Below are 17977 nucleotides of genomic sequence, written 5' to 3' on the forward strand. Positions count from 1 at the left end.
GGCAGGTTACRCCTTAGCTCGTAAGAGTTAGCTCTGAAATGCTATTCCTAGAAAAGAACACCAGAAACCTTCATTCATTATACAGCTTTAATGTAGAGCCAGTATGTATTATTGCTACCTTAATCCATCCATGTGGTATGGAAATGGCTCATAAAACTTTGTGATCTGCCTGCTGATGTGGTAAAGAGAAAGTGGATGATCTGACTGATGGACARGCTGTCAGAAGTTTCCAATCTAAATCCTGAAGTGCTAAAGAATTAATGGGATTGAGTGCATTCTTTGCCCTGATATGTTGCTTTCATCTTGTTTTTACTGACCTTTTCTGCATAATGTATTATAAGCAGGTAAAAATTAATTTCCTGCTGGTTAGTTCTTTGTGGAATTACTTAAGTATTGTCCTTTGCACATTTAAAAAAAAATCACAGAACTTTTTATGGTTTTAATTGATCTGTCGCTGGAAATATAATTGGAATTAGAGGTTTGGCTGTCTTCCTAGAAGCACACCGCTGACTTGGTATTAATTCTGTTGAAAGCTAAATGGTCATATGAATTGTATTCCCAGAAAAATTTTAACTTTCCTTGACTGCCTATCCATGATTCATTTCARGAACAGCAAAAGAATTGTGGTCATGCTCAATTGGATAAAGGCTTGGTTAAGTGAAACCAAGTTAGTAAAAATATTCAAAATACTTACTAGTCTGCTTTGATTTACTCTTATTTATTAAGAAATTGAAGTTGATTTTGAATAATTTGAGCAGAAAGTCCAATATCAAATTCTATTATTTATATTTTGAAGATTGTTGTATTTGAAAACAAACTAATAGACAGGGCAGTGGAAAGAAGRCCTTTAAATAAAACTGGTCATGAAACATTAATAACACGCTTGTAATTGCTAATGAAAAACAGGAAGTAKGACTGCTTATCGTAGACATGTTTAAATTGGAAATCTGATAGTTTATCWGTGTATAGGGAACATTGTTTTCTAWATGGACWAAATGTTTTCTGAAYTTCTATTTGATGTATTATAATTCTACAAGACAAGTTCTATTGCAGGAACAGGCTTTAACAAGTATTGTGTAACTTGCAGATAAATTTAGTAGTTGTAATAGGAAAACTCTTCTGTTAGTTTTATCATTTAGTCATTGAYCTGTATTATTTTCTAATAATAAAAATTATCTCCATAATGTATTATTGAGACATAAATGCATATATTTGATATTAAAAACCAAACAGTTTTCTACCTGTCTTTAATTAAAAAAAAATAGCACTTTTCAGATAGTGAAAACTATATACAACTTAGTCCACATTAAGTTGACRTGTCATCCCTAAATAACTGACACTCCATATGATGCTTTCTGCCAAGTAAATTTAACTATCTCAATTTCCATACTGTGTGGCTTAGTCAAGCCATTGACATTTGTTGATTCCCTCCTCACTCTCCTGCCTGTAACATTTGGGCCTAAACAGCTGTTTTTGGAAAAGATTATACATTAGCTTTATACATATAAGTTCTAGCTGCTAGGAAGTACTTGGGATTTTATCTCTGAGGATTACTTTAAATGGCTGCTCCATAGCTGATTTTGGATGGTTTGTAATGATTAAATCGTGTCTGCTTTGCTTCTGAGCCCCACCTGTGAATTTTCATGGGAGATGGTAGCTCAGTGCTTCCAAATGCAAACAGTCTGTGTTAGGGGACCCCTACATCATTCACAGGAAATACAGCCCAGCACACAGTCCTGGATGTTATTGCCAGTCTTTTGGGAAGCAATTTTTCTAGTTCCTGTGAAGGCACTCTTGCCTCTACTGAGATGGTGACAATATGCAAGAGCTATTTGCCCTCTGAAGAATCTCTGTGGACAGGCAACTTCATCAGACTGGTATGAAAATCTAAGCAGTTGTGGATTTCAAACTACTATTAAAAAATAACAYTATGAAGTTATTTTATTCCAAGAGCCTGTTTTTCCTAATAAAGACATAATTTGTATAAGATGACAATTTGTGTCTATAAATGGCCCTATGCATGTTTGTTTTAAAAAGTTAATTATAATGCAGTGCACAGAATTGTTTCTTTATAGTTGCAGTAAAAATAAGGTTTTGGAAAGAGTTAATAGTAACAATAGAATTTATGCTTTAAAYATGTAGGGTTAGCTTTTGGCACCCTTAGAAATTTTGCACCCAAGTTATATACAAAAGTGATGCTTAAATACTTGGGTTTTTTCAGAGAATGTTGTCTGAGCTCTTAAACACACAGTGGTAAAGTTGAAGCAGTTTTTGTAAAGTAAGAATAGCTTGAACAATCCATTTTAAGTAGACTTTTCCTCACTCTAGGCTTTTGTAGTAATTGAAAGATTATCTTGCTTACCCACACAGTGTAGGGACGTAAGTATTTTTTGATAGGCTTAAAAACACTTTTGCAGAAATTTGGAGTTGAAGAAATCTATAGAGGACTCTACTTTGTGCTCCARTCTGACATAAGTTTTGGTTTCCTTTTCCTCTGTGAAAGGACTTCTCTTTAAAAGTTTGAAACTGCTAGAAAAGTAATCGTCATTTCATTCCATTTATGTTGTTTACTGTGCWAGATGGGCTATGCCTCATGCTTGGCCCAAAAGTAATGAAAAGAACACACATCAGGCAATGAATGCCTCTCTGAATGTTTTGATTTTGCCCTTTAAAACCAAGCAATTCATGAAAACTATTTTATTTTAAGGAGTTTTGGCAAATGAACTTTTCAAAGGCCAGAGCATTTTGATGTGATAAATGCCTGTTTCTATCAATTCTCTATAATACCTGTGAAACAATACTGCCACTTCCATAGTTAGTATATTAGTAAAATTCTTCTAATATGTCTGTTTTGTTGTGCATGCAGTGATACATTATAAATTACAGAATGTCTTACAATCTGGAAAGAAAAAAAAAAGAAAAAGGCTGGAATGGTGTTCCTTTGCAATAATTCTTGATTGCCACCTGCTGGGCTMTGGGTAAAATAGCTGTGGTAATAGGACACTGATGGCCCCTCCATTCAGCTCTTGGCTCCAACTGAGCTCCAATTGAGCTCAAGTCCTTTCCATGTAAGGAGTGGTAACACAAATTTTGTGTCTTGAATATGTGCTGCTTTTGCTAGATTTTGTGTTAGTGAGTGGATACAGTAAAGAAAAAGGATAGAGCATAATATACAATATGGCTGTACTCAAGCATTGTTTAGAGACAAGACCAGTTCTGTTAGTTTTGTCCATTTYGAATGTATGAAACTTATGTTTTAGTTCAGTGCTGCCTTTAAACTGGAGAAAGTGCTTATGTTTGTATGGCTGGCTATAAAAAGGGGTTAGGTTTCTTAGCTTAGATATAYGTTTGTTTGATAAACCAGTAATCCAGTGGGCAGGCTCCCTTGGCAAGAAGACCCCATTTGAAGCGTAAAGCAGTATGAGGTGCTGTTTCTCTGGGGTCACTCATTCTGCCCTCAGTATCTCTGGGCTAGTGTTCTGTTTTTTGCTGTAATGGAACAAATGATCTCAATTAACTTTCCATTTGGAGAAGCAGTTGGTTACAGTAGTGCTTTTCCTAACTTTCAAAGACTCTACACTTAAATCAACTTCTGTTACAATGCCTGCTGCAGTTGCTTGCCAGGTGTTTTCAAAGCTGAAGCTTACAATATTGTGCATTTTTTTAAACATATGACACTATTTTTAATAATTTTTAAAAATAGTCTGTGTATTTGGAGCATRAAGTAGACTAAGTAATTTCCCATATTTGACAGAATATACTGCCCATARTTGTCACTGATTTTGATTTCTTTAGTTACCTGGTATAGAAGCTGAGTATCTTGTGTTGTCATGAGCTGTCAGTCACATCAGTGGAGCAGCATTGTAACCTTACCCGCTGTGACACCCGGAATAAATAAACCTGCAGACCTTAAGAGCTTTTCTTAAAGAACAGATGACACCACTGAAGATGATCAGTACAGATTTTGTTGTYGTCTTTAACCACTTAATGTGATCAGAGAGTTAAAATTTCAACAAGTCATTTAATGATGGCTGAGCAGCAAATACTGTAACACCTAGRTTAGGTTTCTTGCAGTTTTATATTTATATGTGGGGCAGTTTCTTTCTGACAATATATACGCATTCTGAGGCGTTCTTCTCTAGTTTATGTGATCAAGTAAATTTATTAACAGCGGTGAGGTCACTGTAATTTTCAATAAATGGTGACTTGCTGATTTATATCAGAAGATCCATACAGCAGTAAACAATACCATTTACATTTAATTAGTTTTATTGAACCAAAGGCAATTTTATTTGTAATGAACTACATGTTATGATTAAGAATGTATTTTAATGATCTTTAAGTAAGGTGAACAAATGTTGCCCTTGACCTAATAGACAAGATTTTTCTAAGTTATTGATAACTTTAGAGTATTTTTTAAATTAGTATTATGAAATGCAAAAGGGAACATTTGCATTATTGTACCATCATCAAGTCATGTCCTGGATTTCCAAGTAGATGGATGAAATGCATTCTTCTGAATGATTATTTGCAGGTGATAGGGAATAAAATGCTTGATGTCATAAAATTTAAAAAAGATCAATCTCATCTACTGTACTAATTATTTATTTATTACTTAAGATCCATATTGTTTCTTTAATCCAGGTTTCTTATAACACCTCCCTCTTCCCAGTGTGCATGTGCTTTTGTAGAGTAAAAGCATAACAGAAGTCATTTACATCACTATTTCCTAAATGCAACTTTTTTTTGGGGGGGGCGGAGGGGGATGTAGAATACTGTTGCTATTGAGCATACTGGTAGAATTCTTTGACTTCAGCGAACCAGCAGTTCAGTGCTTGTAATATGAAAATTATTCTATACTGAAGGTAAATTTTATGAAGACAGAATTCCTCATTATTTAAATCATTAWTGAAAAACAATGTCTCCTAATATAATTTAAATAAATCCTTTGTTTAAGGTTATTTCTCTTCTTCCTGCTTTTATATAAAGGGGAAGTAATGAATTAGCATAACCAGGTAAATTTTTTTTTAGAATACTGATTTCCCCCAGTAATCAAAAGGTACTTCAGAAAGCTACTGAGCATGTATTAAATGTGTGTGTATCACATCTCTTTCTGCTCGTTGTTAACGAAATGACAGTGAATTACCACTAGATTTCTCTCAGAGATAGGTTTATATAATACTTTCCAATTTTAAGGGAGGGGGAACCTCCATATTTGGGATATTCTGTTGGTTCTTGTTTTTGACATTCTAGGGGCCAGCCACAAATGTGTAGGGAATGTGAAAATCTCAGTTTTCCAGAAAGAAWAGAGAATTTGCCAGAATTTAAATCCTCTTTTTTAAGAAAAGAAAAAGTTTAGACATTAGATCAGAAATACAAAAGGAGAACTAAAATATAAAATAAACTTCAAAGGAATGTAAAAAAAATGGATTTGAAATGTAACAAAGGAGAAAGGATCTTGCAATAGAAGTAAATAGATAAAGATTAGGAAGCAGGAGAATACGTTAGTGTACAAATGCCAATGTACTTAAAAAGGTGAATTTTTTGCTTTTTGCTTCCTTCTATCCTAACATCGTTTCCCACTAAGCATTCTTTGAAAAGAGAGACGTTTTTGGTTGACGCATTTCACTAACAGTTTTTATTGTGTATATGAGTGTGTGTGTGGTATTAGTTTTCTGCTGTACTATCCAGTACTGAGAGACTCCTATTTTTCTTTGCATAATAAAGCACATAATAGCCTGGATTAGCTAAATTGTAGGTGATAACAGATTGGGAAGAAGTGAATGATGAAGATACAAGACACCACATATGTATTAGTTTCATATGAATTATTTCTCATGAAGCTGATGAAAAGTAGATTGGAAGAACAAGGATGCAGTGAATGAAACTTCATATGAAAGATAACAATAAATGACCAATGGTTTAAGATAAAGATAATCTGTGAGTTAATGTTCAGGTTTGATTCATGTATTATAGGGGGTGTGGAAAAACTTACTTCATACAAAAACATGCAGACTAAGAGAGATTCGTGGTCTACAGAATAAAAATATAAGCTGAAATGCAAAAAGTGATATACAGAGCTATATTTAAGTCAGTCAAGCATGTATTTTATATATAAAAACATCTGAATAAGCACATTCACTTTGATTTGAAAAGTGAAATATGTTAGTATTCAAATCTGTAGTCCTTTTATCAGAGTAATTAATAAAAGGATACAAATGTGTCAGATACTAAGACATGTTAAAACTTAATTGGATGATTGTACCCTTTATTTAATTTTTGTTCGTATTTTGAATATCACAGAAAATTAATTGTATGTATTTATAAATAGATACGTTTGAGCCAGGGTGTGGTTATGTATCCATAAAAGAGGCTATAAAATTGATTCAACTGTTGAAGATGGCGTATTCTAGTTAGAATAAACAGGGCATTATAACCCTGTAATCTGCTACCCAGAAATGCTATCTAATTAGCATTTTGCAAGATTGATCCAGTAATAAAKGTGGAGGTAACCTAAATAATTAGGAGTTGCATACAATGAGAAGGTAAACTCTTGCGTTTCATCACAGATTATGATTCTTTAGTTAATTGGTTTTGGTTTCAAATAGCTGCACCTCTCCAAAAGAAGATCCAAACATAAGTAGTCCACTTGTGCTGAAATCTCTTACCTGCTGCTGGTCCTGTCCATTTAGAAAGCACAAAAATGTTTGCTTAAGTCAGGATAACTGAAATTCCTTTGTAGCAGTTCTTCTGCTACAGAAGAATCCTGCTACAATCTGCAGGATTCTTTCTGTGGAAGGTGGAAGCTTCAGAACAATTTCCTGACAAAACAATTGAGGAAAAATATCTCAAAATTTTAAGATACCTCCAGAGACAGCTCTTAAGATCTTAAAAATCATCTGATTGTGTTTTCTTGTTTGCGCTATGCTCTCATCTCTGTATGAAGCACAGTACTGTACTACCTAAGTCTCTTATTCTCCTTAGTTATTGGATAGGAATATCTCTGGATTGTTTGCAGTCATGAGTAGTAGTACCATTTAGACCTAGTTTTATCAGAGTAGTTAAGGTTGTTCCTGACTTCAAGCATATGAGTCATCCAATTGAGGTGTCCAGCTTTTCTTGTAGTTTCTTGTGGGTTACCTGCAGATGAGGAACAGTGAGTGCTTGAGCATTTAAGAGAACTTTAGTCAAATTCATTGTTTTCTCCATTATTATGTTGGCCTTTTCCTTCCTAGGAAGGTTTTATTTCCAGTTTGATTTAAACCAACTTTAATTTATTTTTTTAAAGAAATAAATATATGGAAAATACTATTTTAAGGTTACATTATTAGAAATTAAATGTTAAGAAAAAATAAGTTAGATCAGACTCTGTAACTCATGTTATTAATGTAAAACACTTTTTAGTGTGTGAATTTAAAAATCATTTAGACTGTCTTCTTGGATGTGGTTCCTTTATAGCAAGATGTACTGACAGAAAGACCTGTTGGGTAAAACTTTCATCATTTTAACTTTGGGGTGGGGTGAGAGGAATAAACTGTAATTTTTACCATTAAAAGGTTCATCACAATAATTKTAACTTTGAGTAACACTAAGCAGTTTAATCTGTTTTACAGGATCTTTTTTCAATCAATGCTTATGTTTATGCTCAGAAGCCACAGCTGGATATTCACAGTTTTGAGGGTACCTTCACACGAGTAAGTAATATTTGTAAATAAGTTCTATTTCTTTCCTATTTTCTAACGTAATTGAAATCTGTACTTAAGTGTCTAAGTTACATCTAATCTTTCGTTAGCTTTGCAGGAGAATTTTCGAGGTTCCTGCAACAAGAATAATTCATATACATGATATTTTGATAAATATGTATAGCAGGAAACTAAAACCAAAATATCTTTATCTGAAAAAATAAAAACAGAATCCAAGTATTGGATATCTGTTGACCTCATGTTTATGTTTTGATTTTAAACCATTTATACATCAGTATATGTCTATCTCTAAACATCTTATATATTGTTTAAATATGTCAAAAAATGCTGCAAGTTGAATATATTCAGTAGCCAGAGACAATGCAACTGCTAGTTTATCCGCAGTAAAAAGATGCCTTGTTTAGCATGCCTTTTCAAGGAAGAGGCTGAGCTGTGGAAGTACGATCTATTTTCAAAAWTAAAATAAAATGAAAAAGCTCCTTATGAAGAGGAGTTACTACTTTTTTTCCATTTAGTATTAAATTCAAGCCCAAATAGAACATAATGTTATGTTCATTTTCGTGACTTTTTTGCTGTTATTTTCACAAGGTGACCTGTTAACCCTTTAAAACAGTGTGTCCTGATAGCTACTAAAAAAATCACTACAGATTTATAGTGCTACGTTAGCAGGTATAGTGATTGTTTTGTTTGTTTTAGCCAGACTCTGTGTTACTGTAGAYTCGCTTCTCTTGATAGTTTAAGGTTCTGAAATGATTTGATAGAATCAACTACTGTGGAGGTGTAGAGAAGGCTTTTTGACCCAGGTAATGCAAATTGGTAATAAATTTTGTTCAGTGACTGGAATTCCAGTTCATAATTCCAAGCTCAGTGRTGAATGAGAATTTGCAGTTGTTCACTGCTGAAGAACAGTTTATACCAGTTATAGTTCATGCTGCCTACATAGTAGATGTCACTTGCCCACCACTTAGCAAAGCTGTAAGAAACARTATTTACTGAAACTTTGTATTGACCAATTGTCCAAATGAAACTTCTATTAGCAGCTGTAAAATCCATGCTATTGCTCTARCAGACAGGACATATACTAGACATATACTTTTCTAAATATATGCTGGACTCCTCAGAGCCTTTTTAATAACTCCAGTGTGTGTAATTGAGGCATCAGGAAATTACTGTTAAGCAGTTGCTTTCTGTTGTGGGTTCCATTTGTACCTGTAATAACAGCAGTATTATTCAAGCATTCCTGATAGTGTAAATAGCCATGATCTGTCTTAGACTTTCAGGTTTAGAGATGCATTGTTTTGACTGCTTATGAGGGACAGGTGGTTTAAACTGAATTTGTGTGTGCAAGCTGCTGAGGGGAGCACCCTCAGATTTGGATGCATCACACTGTACACATTTATCATTTTTAGGAGCTTTTTTGTTACCTTATACACAGTGAAATTTGGCAGAGTTTAATGTTGCTTTAGGACAGTTATTTACTGATTTATCTTTCCAATTCAACTGTGAACTCTAGCTAGTTACACTAAATCAGTTTTTACATCTAATTTCTGTTTTACATTAAAGTGAAAAAATTAGTGTGCTTAGTGATGCTAATGCATACATTTTTCCTACTTAGGCATTGATGTTCAAAGAATTCTTGCAAGGGTAGGTTGACAGGGTAATAGCACATTGATTTGTTAGCGCTCTGTCTTCATAATGAAAAAAAATGTAGAAGACAAACTTAGATATTTTCAAAAAGTGCATGACCATTAAAAAGTTAGGTGCACAGCTGTAGAATTTTTTTTATATAGGGACAACTTATTTCAAATACTTTYATGTGAGAAATATATTCACTGTATATCACTAGGCTGATGGTTGACAGAACATACCTTTTGTAGCCACATCAGGAGGAGTTAAAGCTCTGTTGTACTCTTTCCTATCTACCAGCTTCAAATGCAGTCATTTTTTTTTCTGCCTTCATGAATTTTGATACTTTATATGCAGTCAGTGCTTGAAAATTTAGTGTGCCCTTGCATGGACACATTTGGCCACACCTGACCATTAAGTGATCATCTAAATTAATCCTCTTCCTTTACTCCTTTTTCTTCATAGACATTCTACCAAGAACTGAGAGATTAGCTAAATTTGTTTTCTGTGAAARTGCATCTCAGGGCATCATCCATGTCATGTCTTGATATTTTGGAGTAGTGCTGCACAGAGTAGGGATTTACAAAAACACAACTATTAGAGGATTTCTGTCTGACAGTAGGCTTAATACATTAGGAGTCTATTTCACCAATTCTGAAAAGCTCATGAGGAAAACATGGATCTGTAGAAAGAGAAATCAAAGCTAGCCACATTTAACCCAACTTGTATTAATTTCAGCCAAAAGAGAACTACGGAGCATTATAACAGAGTGTACTGGCATTCCCAGGATTATTTACATTTTGGTAATGACTTCAGAATCATGGAAACTGTCTCTTTCCTGCTTTGATCATAGCTGGTTTTCATTTAAATTTAGCTCCTTTTTTATCATTCACTTCAGAATCTTTTCCTTTAAATTTTTCCTATCTTGTAGCCTTGCATTATCAACTCAGTCTCTTATTATCAAATTAATTGATAATTTGGGAATATTTTTAAATCTTAAGTTTCTGTTCCAGCAGGAAAATCAGGGAGCTGATTCCTTTGAGTTTAGCTAATCCACTCTACTAAGTTATTTTTACTTTGGTACAGAACTRTTTGACATCATTTTTCGAGTAAATCACCTCCCAGCTCAAGTATTAAAAAATGGTATTGATATAAACTTGTTGCGTGCATCTTTGGAAAACTGATTTGATACTTTGAAAAACTACATAGAGTTGTGAGTGCAGAGTAGAGTGTTTCTGTGTTATGTCTCTGACTTAAAGGTAGTTCTATAAATATTTTCTTGGGCTTTTATTGCATTTTTAATAGAATTCTGACTCATTTTTGACTTCATGTTTGATCTTGGAGAACTTTCTCTTTTGACGCAGCGGTTGGGTTCACTTTGATCTGACTTAATTTTCTCTTGTCRCTGAAGGGGATGGTGCTGYATTTTGTGACTGTTTTACTTACCTTCCTTGTGCTAGCACTAACAGTTGTATGGAGAGTCAGACTAGGGAGCTGATGTCTGTGAAAACCAACTTTGCTATTTGAAAAATACAGATGCTATTCCAAGGAGTGTAGCAAAAATAATGATCTGTGGGACTGAGGCAGGCGGAAGACAGGAGCCTCTTCTAGTGATGCAAGTGAACTAATGCTTATTTTTCCAGTTCCCTGGATATTATCACAGAATCACTGAATGGTTGAGGTTGGAAGGGACCTCTGGAGATCTAGTCCAACCCATCTGCTCAAGCACAGTCACTTAGAGCTTGTTGCACAGGGTCACTTCTAGGCAGGTTTTGAATATCTTCAGAGAAGGGGACTCCAACAGCCTCTCTGAGCAGCCTGTTCCTTACYGCTGATTCAGTCTTGTTCAAGATCTAGTATTTGTCCCCTTCCTGCTTCTCCTATCCCTCTGTTTCTGCTSTCTTCCCCCCCCCCMAAAAAAAAAGTAAAAATAGTAACATGAAACAGCTGAGGTGTATTTTTTATTATTATTATTTTTCATTTGYGTAGTTCATGGTAAATACAAAACGAAAGTTAAGTTGTCATCTGTTTAGGGATGGAAARTGTGATATTTGTTAAATTAAATGAATTGTGAGAGGCAGTAAGGTTGCATGAGGCAGAAGGATGTGAAGAAAGGGTGATGAAGTAAGCTACTGAATAGAGAAGCAAATAGAAGGTAACTGATCTACCAAACCATTCTCTTGATAAGTATGGCATACAGGAAAAGAAATTTAGCTGATTAGGCGTCTTTATGATTTTGAATGACTTAAAGGAGATACTTTTACTAGTCTTTGGCTGGCTGGTAGACATAGGGATGAGTGGCTTTTTTTGGTTAGTTCCATTGTCATCCCTTCATAAATACTGTGCAGGGTATTTGGTTTCTGTTAACAATATGTAAGAACGTCGCTGTTTATAGGTTTTTAAAACAAATTATTCAGGAATACACTAGCTCAGAAAAAAGGATTTTCTAGCTTAATATCCTGTTTCTGACAATAGTCAAAAGCAGATTTGTGGGAAAGAGAATAAAGACAGTAATACTCTCCTGTCCCTGTATGGGAACTTCCTGAGTCATACCTGGTTTCCATAGGTAACCTGCAATTAATTTCTCCTCTTTAAACTTGTCCAGTGCTCCCTCAAACCTTTTGGCATTCAAAGAGTAAGAAGGTCTACAGGTTAATTACATACTTAATGAAGTGCAATTGCYTAAATTGTTTTGAATCTGCTGGCTTTACTTATGACCTCTTTATTGTCTTGAAAGAGACAGCAAGGAAGCAGCATGTTCCYTTTCTATCACTAGTAATTTCATAGGTGTCTGTCCTGTTCCTAATTAGAGGGTCCTGGTTTATTTAGTCATATCTAATATGAAAGCTACTTTGACAGCTCTTGTTGCACTTTTGAACACTTACCAGATTTTTCTATTTGGAATAGGAGGTGGGAAGGAGGAGGGATTAGAACTACATACATAGGACGTGGGCAAAATGTGGATTTTTTTGTAGTGGGATAATTATATTTTTGATTATTCTCATTCTCTCCTGCTAACTCTTAGGATTCAGTTTGTTCTTTGACTGTTACTAAKCTGGTAAGATGATAGATTTGTAATATTCCTGAATGGGTTTTCTCTGYGGTTATGATCAACTCGGAGGTCATTGCTTTGCATGCGAAGTTGGGGCGTTTTGTCTTTTTGTGTATCACCGTACATGTCAGTGTACAATTTCATATGTCCACTCCTGTAGAGTCCTCCTGAAATTTTTTTTGCTTTGTCACTTCACTGGTCATTGCTCTTTCTAGGTTGTTAAGAGTCTCAGTTCAGTTTTCTGTGGAACTCCAATGTTGGCTTCCCTTCATTGTGAAAAATAACAATTTGCACCTACCCTCAATTTCAAAATTTTAGGCTAWTGTTTTATTATTTATCTATAAAAGAGCTTTTCATTTTATCCCATGGTTGTTTAGTCTCCTACAATGTATTAACTTTTGTATTAATGCACTAGCACTATTAAATCATGTATTTTTTTGTGTGGCTATTTTGTTTTGAAGTCTGATTTTAGTCTAACCTGAAGTTATGAATATAAAAGTATAAAAAATGCTTTCATAACATAGCAGCAAACAGACTTCTGAATTTTACAGCTTTTCTGTATCTAATTCTCAATGTTAATTTGGTAAAAATATATAGTTAAATGTACAGTACTTTTATCAAAATTCAGATATTTTTCTTCGTGCTAGTATTTAAGGTAATGCAAAAATGAATACATCTGTATAATTGCAGTTTTAGCCAGTGGCGGACAGGAAATTGCCTCTCTTCAGTGTTGTTGTTGTTGTTGTTGTTGTTTTCCTAATGGGGGAAGGGGATTTCTTTGGTAGTCCTGCAGAGGACCACAGATACTCTTCATAGAAGTTTTTTGATGACAAAATACAAAAACTGTTTCTTGTGTTGAGACTAAATTCATCTCAAGTGTCTGGTTCACATCTGTGTCCTATGACTGCATTTTGATTGTTAAAGATCGGCCCCTTKGCTCCATTTCTGTGGGGTTGCAGTGTTTGGTTGAAATCTGTAGCTTCTGTGGTCWGCACTTCAAAAGCACACGTCATCCACCATTCCTGCTGAGGGCTTCTCCGACAAACTGTGGCATGATCTACTCTGTGATACACTGTAGTGAGTCCATATACATAAAAGAATTTTTCTTCCATAAGGAAAGAAAGGCAACACAGAAGGTCAGAACTAGATAAAAGTAAATAATTTTATTTTAAATTTCACTTCTTAGATCTGCAGTTGTTCTGCACAAACTAGAATTTTTCTTTCTCTGCCAATGCCCTGGGATGAGGTTTTTCAGTGTGGGACATCCCTGTAAGGTGGTTGTTCCCAGCTCYTGTTGTGGTTTACTGTCTTGCCACCTTTTTCCTCCAACAGAAGTGTGTGGAATGATGCAATGGATAGCAACCTTGATATGGAAGAACTAACAGATAGTAAGATGACTTTGTAGCCTGTTTTCTTTATTTCTATCCTGGCTTCCAGCTTGAAAAGCCATAAAGCCATTGCTTTTCAGTATTTACTCTGGTAATTATTTGATGTGGATAACTTTTTCAGGTATCAAGGGAACAGAGATATGAGATTAATTGTACAATTGGTCATCGTATGRAATAACCTCCTCACAATTAGCCACTCCAGATAGATAGCTTGTCCTCATGTGAAGTTAGCATAGTTAAAGCTAATGTGAGCGTTATAAACATCGCTTCTGTCTTCCTAAATAGTTTGCATGGCAGATGGAATTGCATCAACAACAACAAACAGACTTAGTATAAAYATGCAACATATTGGAGGTACTTAAAATTTGATGGGCTGTACACTTACACATCGGTTTTCAGGTGACCTAGCAAYGTGATGAGAAACTTCACAAATTTCAGAATTGTTCAGAATACTTGAGCACAACTGCCTTTTGGGGGATGGGCTGGGGGGAATAATGTGTGATGGTAATTAAAGTTGTAAAAATCAAATGAACTTGAAGCAATTTGAACTATGCAGAATAGTTTATGAACAAAAAATAATCATAGTTAGCTTGTCTATTACTGATTGAGAATAATTTGCACATGTGATGGCAAGTTGTGTGAAATTAAGACTCCTGTTTGGTGCCAGATGCACTGTTTGGCATTGAAGTGGCAGCGTTTCACTCTGACCACGAAAGGGTAGTTGGTATTGACTACCTTTTGGAAAAAGTTGTCCCGTTAGTCTCAGCAATTCCTGAAAAGTCTGTGATTGAAGTAAAATAATTCAGTATCTATTTCTGATCAGCAGTAGGATAGTCTGTGTCCTGTTTGTAGCCTTGTAGAAACAGACTTTTAAACTCTTAAGTTCCTTCTGGCCTCATCTATTCTGTGATTCTGTAACTAGATTTTCAGAAGGCAAAATTAATCAGAATCCTAATAATTCAGAAGCAGTACTAAATCAAAACAGGAATATAAGCATTATGAAACTAGGGAATGCTATCAAGAATTTTGGCTGTGAATGAATCCTATCAAAGGAACTTTATCGCAGAAGAAAGTTACCAAACATTACAAAGATGACTGATAAATGTCACCAATTATACTTTTTTAAATTAGATGTAGTTTTCCTCTAAAAATYAGTGTTCTAAAGATCGAGATTTCGTATGTGACCAATATGGCCAATAATTCTGACTATTGCTACAGTTTTTGATTTTTATCTTTAGATTTGGTTTCAGATAGATTTGTTGTTCTCTTCAGCTAGGCAGTTCTGAGCCTAGAAAGGAAAAGAAAACATGACATCTGTTATTTGAARTACAGGGGTTCGATGACATTTAGAGACTTTTATGGATCAGGTTGATTACAACCTTTGGTATCTTAATCATGATTAATTTYGTACGTTAGATACGAGAATCAGAAYTGCAGTGCTCTTGCATTGTTCCCTACAATATGATAAGAGAAACTGAAGAAATTCCAGCTTTTGATCCTAGTACCAGATCTTCATGTGTATCCATCTTGTCTATCAGTTAGGGTTTCAAATATAAATAATCTGTTTCTTTTACTGAAATAGAACTATATTCTATTACCATATACCCACCATATTCTGTTATCTGAAGCAACACGTACAGTTCAAATATCTTAAGTTCTGTAGAAATACCAATATCAACTATTTTTGCTATTATATAGCATAAGATTGAAACTCCCTTCTGCTATTTATAGTATTCCCAAATTATTCATAATTCCTACATGAAGTGAAATTTTGTTTCTCTTAGAGTAGGGTTTTTAGTTGCTTTTGTCTCAAATCTAGTGCATTTTCATTGGAAGTGTTTTGGCAAACAACTGTTGTATTTTTAAATCCCTAGGTAAGAACCCAGAAATATTCCTTTTCTTTCAGTCAAAATCTAATCTTTAAGAACATTGACAGTTCTTGACAGAGTGTTCACTTCCATTATGAGTCTTAATTCAAAAAACTGAGTTTTTTTGGTTTTTTTTTAAGCTAATACCATATCCTCCCTCTCTCCACTCCCTGCTTCGCCGCTCCCCTCCACACACACACACACACACACACACACACCATTTTCTTCAGCAAAATGGTTCTTTATGCCTTTTAAACAATGATTTTTGCTCTATTTAGGGGAAAAGAGTTACTCTTTCCTTGCTGTGTGTTAGGGATGTTTTGAAGTAAGCATGCAAAGATGTCTGCTAATTTGGAGATTTTTCTTTTGTTAGAAACAAAGAGGTTTCTGAACGGCTGATCCTGTACTTGGCAGCTCTTTGAAAAATAGAGATAAAAAAGATGACATAGATTTTTGGGCTTTGGTATTATATAGAATTTATTATTCACTTTGGTAATCATTTCTCCCCTCTCTCCTGTTCTCTGCAAAATGTTTAAAATGATTTGTAATYTGATCAAATGCGTTTGAATAACCTGTCTCCTAAAGTTGTTTCCTTTAGTTAAGAGGACTTGTAAACAGCACATTACATAGCTGCTAATGAACAACAAATCTGTATATGTCCCAGATTGAGAAATTAAGTGTGTTTACTGTCTGTAGACCATTATTACTTGGGAGGAGAGAGGAGGAGAAAACAAACAAACAAAAAGGTTTAAATCATGGGAGCATTTTCCTATTGGAAGTATTTTTCTGTTGGAGACATTTTATAAATGTGTGATAAGACAACGCAAGTGTACTTTTATTTTTAAAAGTCTGAATATTTTTCCCTGAAGTTGCTGTGGTGTCATTAAGTTTCCAAAATTATGACAACCATAACTTATCATATGAACTATAGATAATTAACATTATCAGAGATAAGAGTATTAATTTTTGATGCTTAGTGTTATTAACTAACCTTAACTGCTTTGCAGAATAAACTGTTCTGCAATTCAATACAACTGAGGATAAGGACATGTACCTTTAAAAACACTATTGACTTTAGTTGCTCTCTATACATAATTAATTTTAAGTAATATTAACTTYAATCATTATTTCACTTTTTTGGAAAATTTTTCTTGTTTGTGTATGCACACAAATAATGCATATGCAGTGAATACTATTATATAGTAGCTAATATAAGGATGCGGACATCCTCTGTAAGTTAATTTTACTCAGATGGTTTTCAACTTTGACTATTATTAGTAATCTTGATTTACTAGCTGTTCATATTTTTAACAGGAAGACAGTGATCCAGCAGTTCATGAAAGCCTTAGCATAGAAAATACATTATGGGCAAGCACTGTTGTTGCTTCAGGTAAGTGTTACAGTATCAAACATATATTTAAAACACCTCTGTGGAAGTGTATATTTATTTTATATTGTGAAGTATTAATGACTTTTGAAAATCTGTGTGTATGTGTCTGGCTATTAATCTCATGCTGATTTGCTGTCTACCTTCCTCATGCTATTCACCATGTTTTCCTGTCTTTCTAATCCTCCTTAATAGATTTTTATACTTAAATTTTGCTATTTCAGTTATGCTGTTGCTTATACCATAACTAAAGCCATTGACCTTTTTCTTTCAATTAAAACTTCAGGTTATGAAATTCTTTGTGGATAAAGCTCAATGTGAATAGCATCATGCTGAAAAGCAAGCATGATTTTGTATGTATTAGAGTTTTTCTTTTATATGAACTCCATGCTGAGGATAGAGCTTGCTGAAAGTACTATCAGTGGAAATCTTAATCAGAAAGTATTAATCAGTTATGTAACTTCATTGAGAAGCTCACATGAATTACTACTAATATTTAGACTCTATTGTTTTAATGAGTTCACATCAAATACTGTATTTAGCCATTGTTACCCTTTTTTCTGAGAACAGAAGATGATTTTCTTTAGTGTTTGCTGTATACAAGAAAAGTCAAAAGGACTGTAGAAAGGGACCTACTATTCTGCACAAAAGCACTAGGAATAACAACCTGGGAGAGCATGATTTCTGAACAGGAGCTGGGATTTAGAATGGGGAATCAGAGTGATTGGGACCATTTGGCGGAGAGGAGGGCGGAGAGAGAGGGAGGGAAGGGGGAAGTATAAAGGTTCTGGAAGAAAACTGGAACTAAACTCTTAAGAGATCTTCAAGGAGGAGCCTGCAGAGTGGAGACTGACTTTACATCGATGAGGAGAACATTAAGAAATGTGCTGGAGAGTTATGAGGAAGCATTCARGTTTAAGGAGATAGTAGAGGAAACTGAGCACTCCTTTCCA

The 17977-nt window shown here is 34.5% G+C and overlaps 1 protein-coding gene across 11 annotated transcripts in view; it reads left to right on the top strand.

Moving 5' to 3' along the window:
• Positions 1-17977, top strand: part of ATP9B (ATPase phospholipid transporting 9B) — a 174998-nt gene that overhangs the window by 70505 nt on the left and 86516 nt on the right. For all 11 annotated transcript variants that reach the window (XM_085309983.1, XM_085309984.1, XM_085309987.1 and 8 more), the window contains 2 exons: positions 7614-7694; positions 16952-17027. In XM_085309983.1, coding sequence (XP_085166109.1) covers positions 7614-7694; positions 16952-17027 — 157 coding nt within the window. The remainder of the gene's footprint in view (positions 1-7613; positions 7695-16951; positions 17028-17977) is intronic.

Source organism: Rhea americana, unplaced genomic scaffold (genome assembly GCF_003343005.1).
Source record: "Rhea americana isolate MKP2758 unplaced genomic scaffold, rheAme1 scaffold_31, whole genome shotgun sequence".
NCBI lineage: Eukaryota > Metazoa > Chordata > Aves > Rheiformes > Rheidae > Rhea > Rhea americana.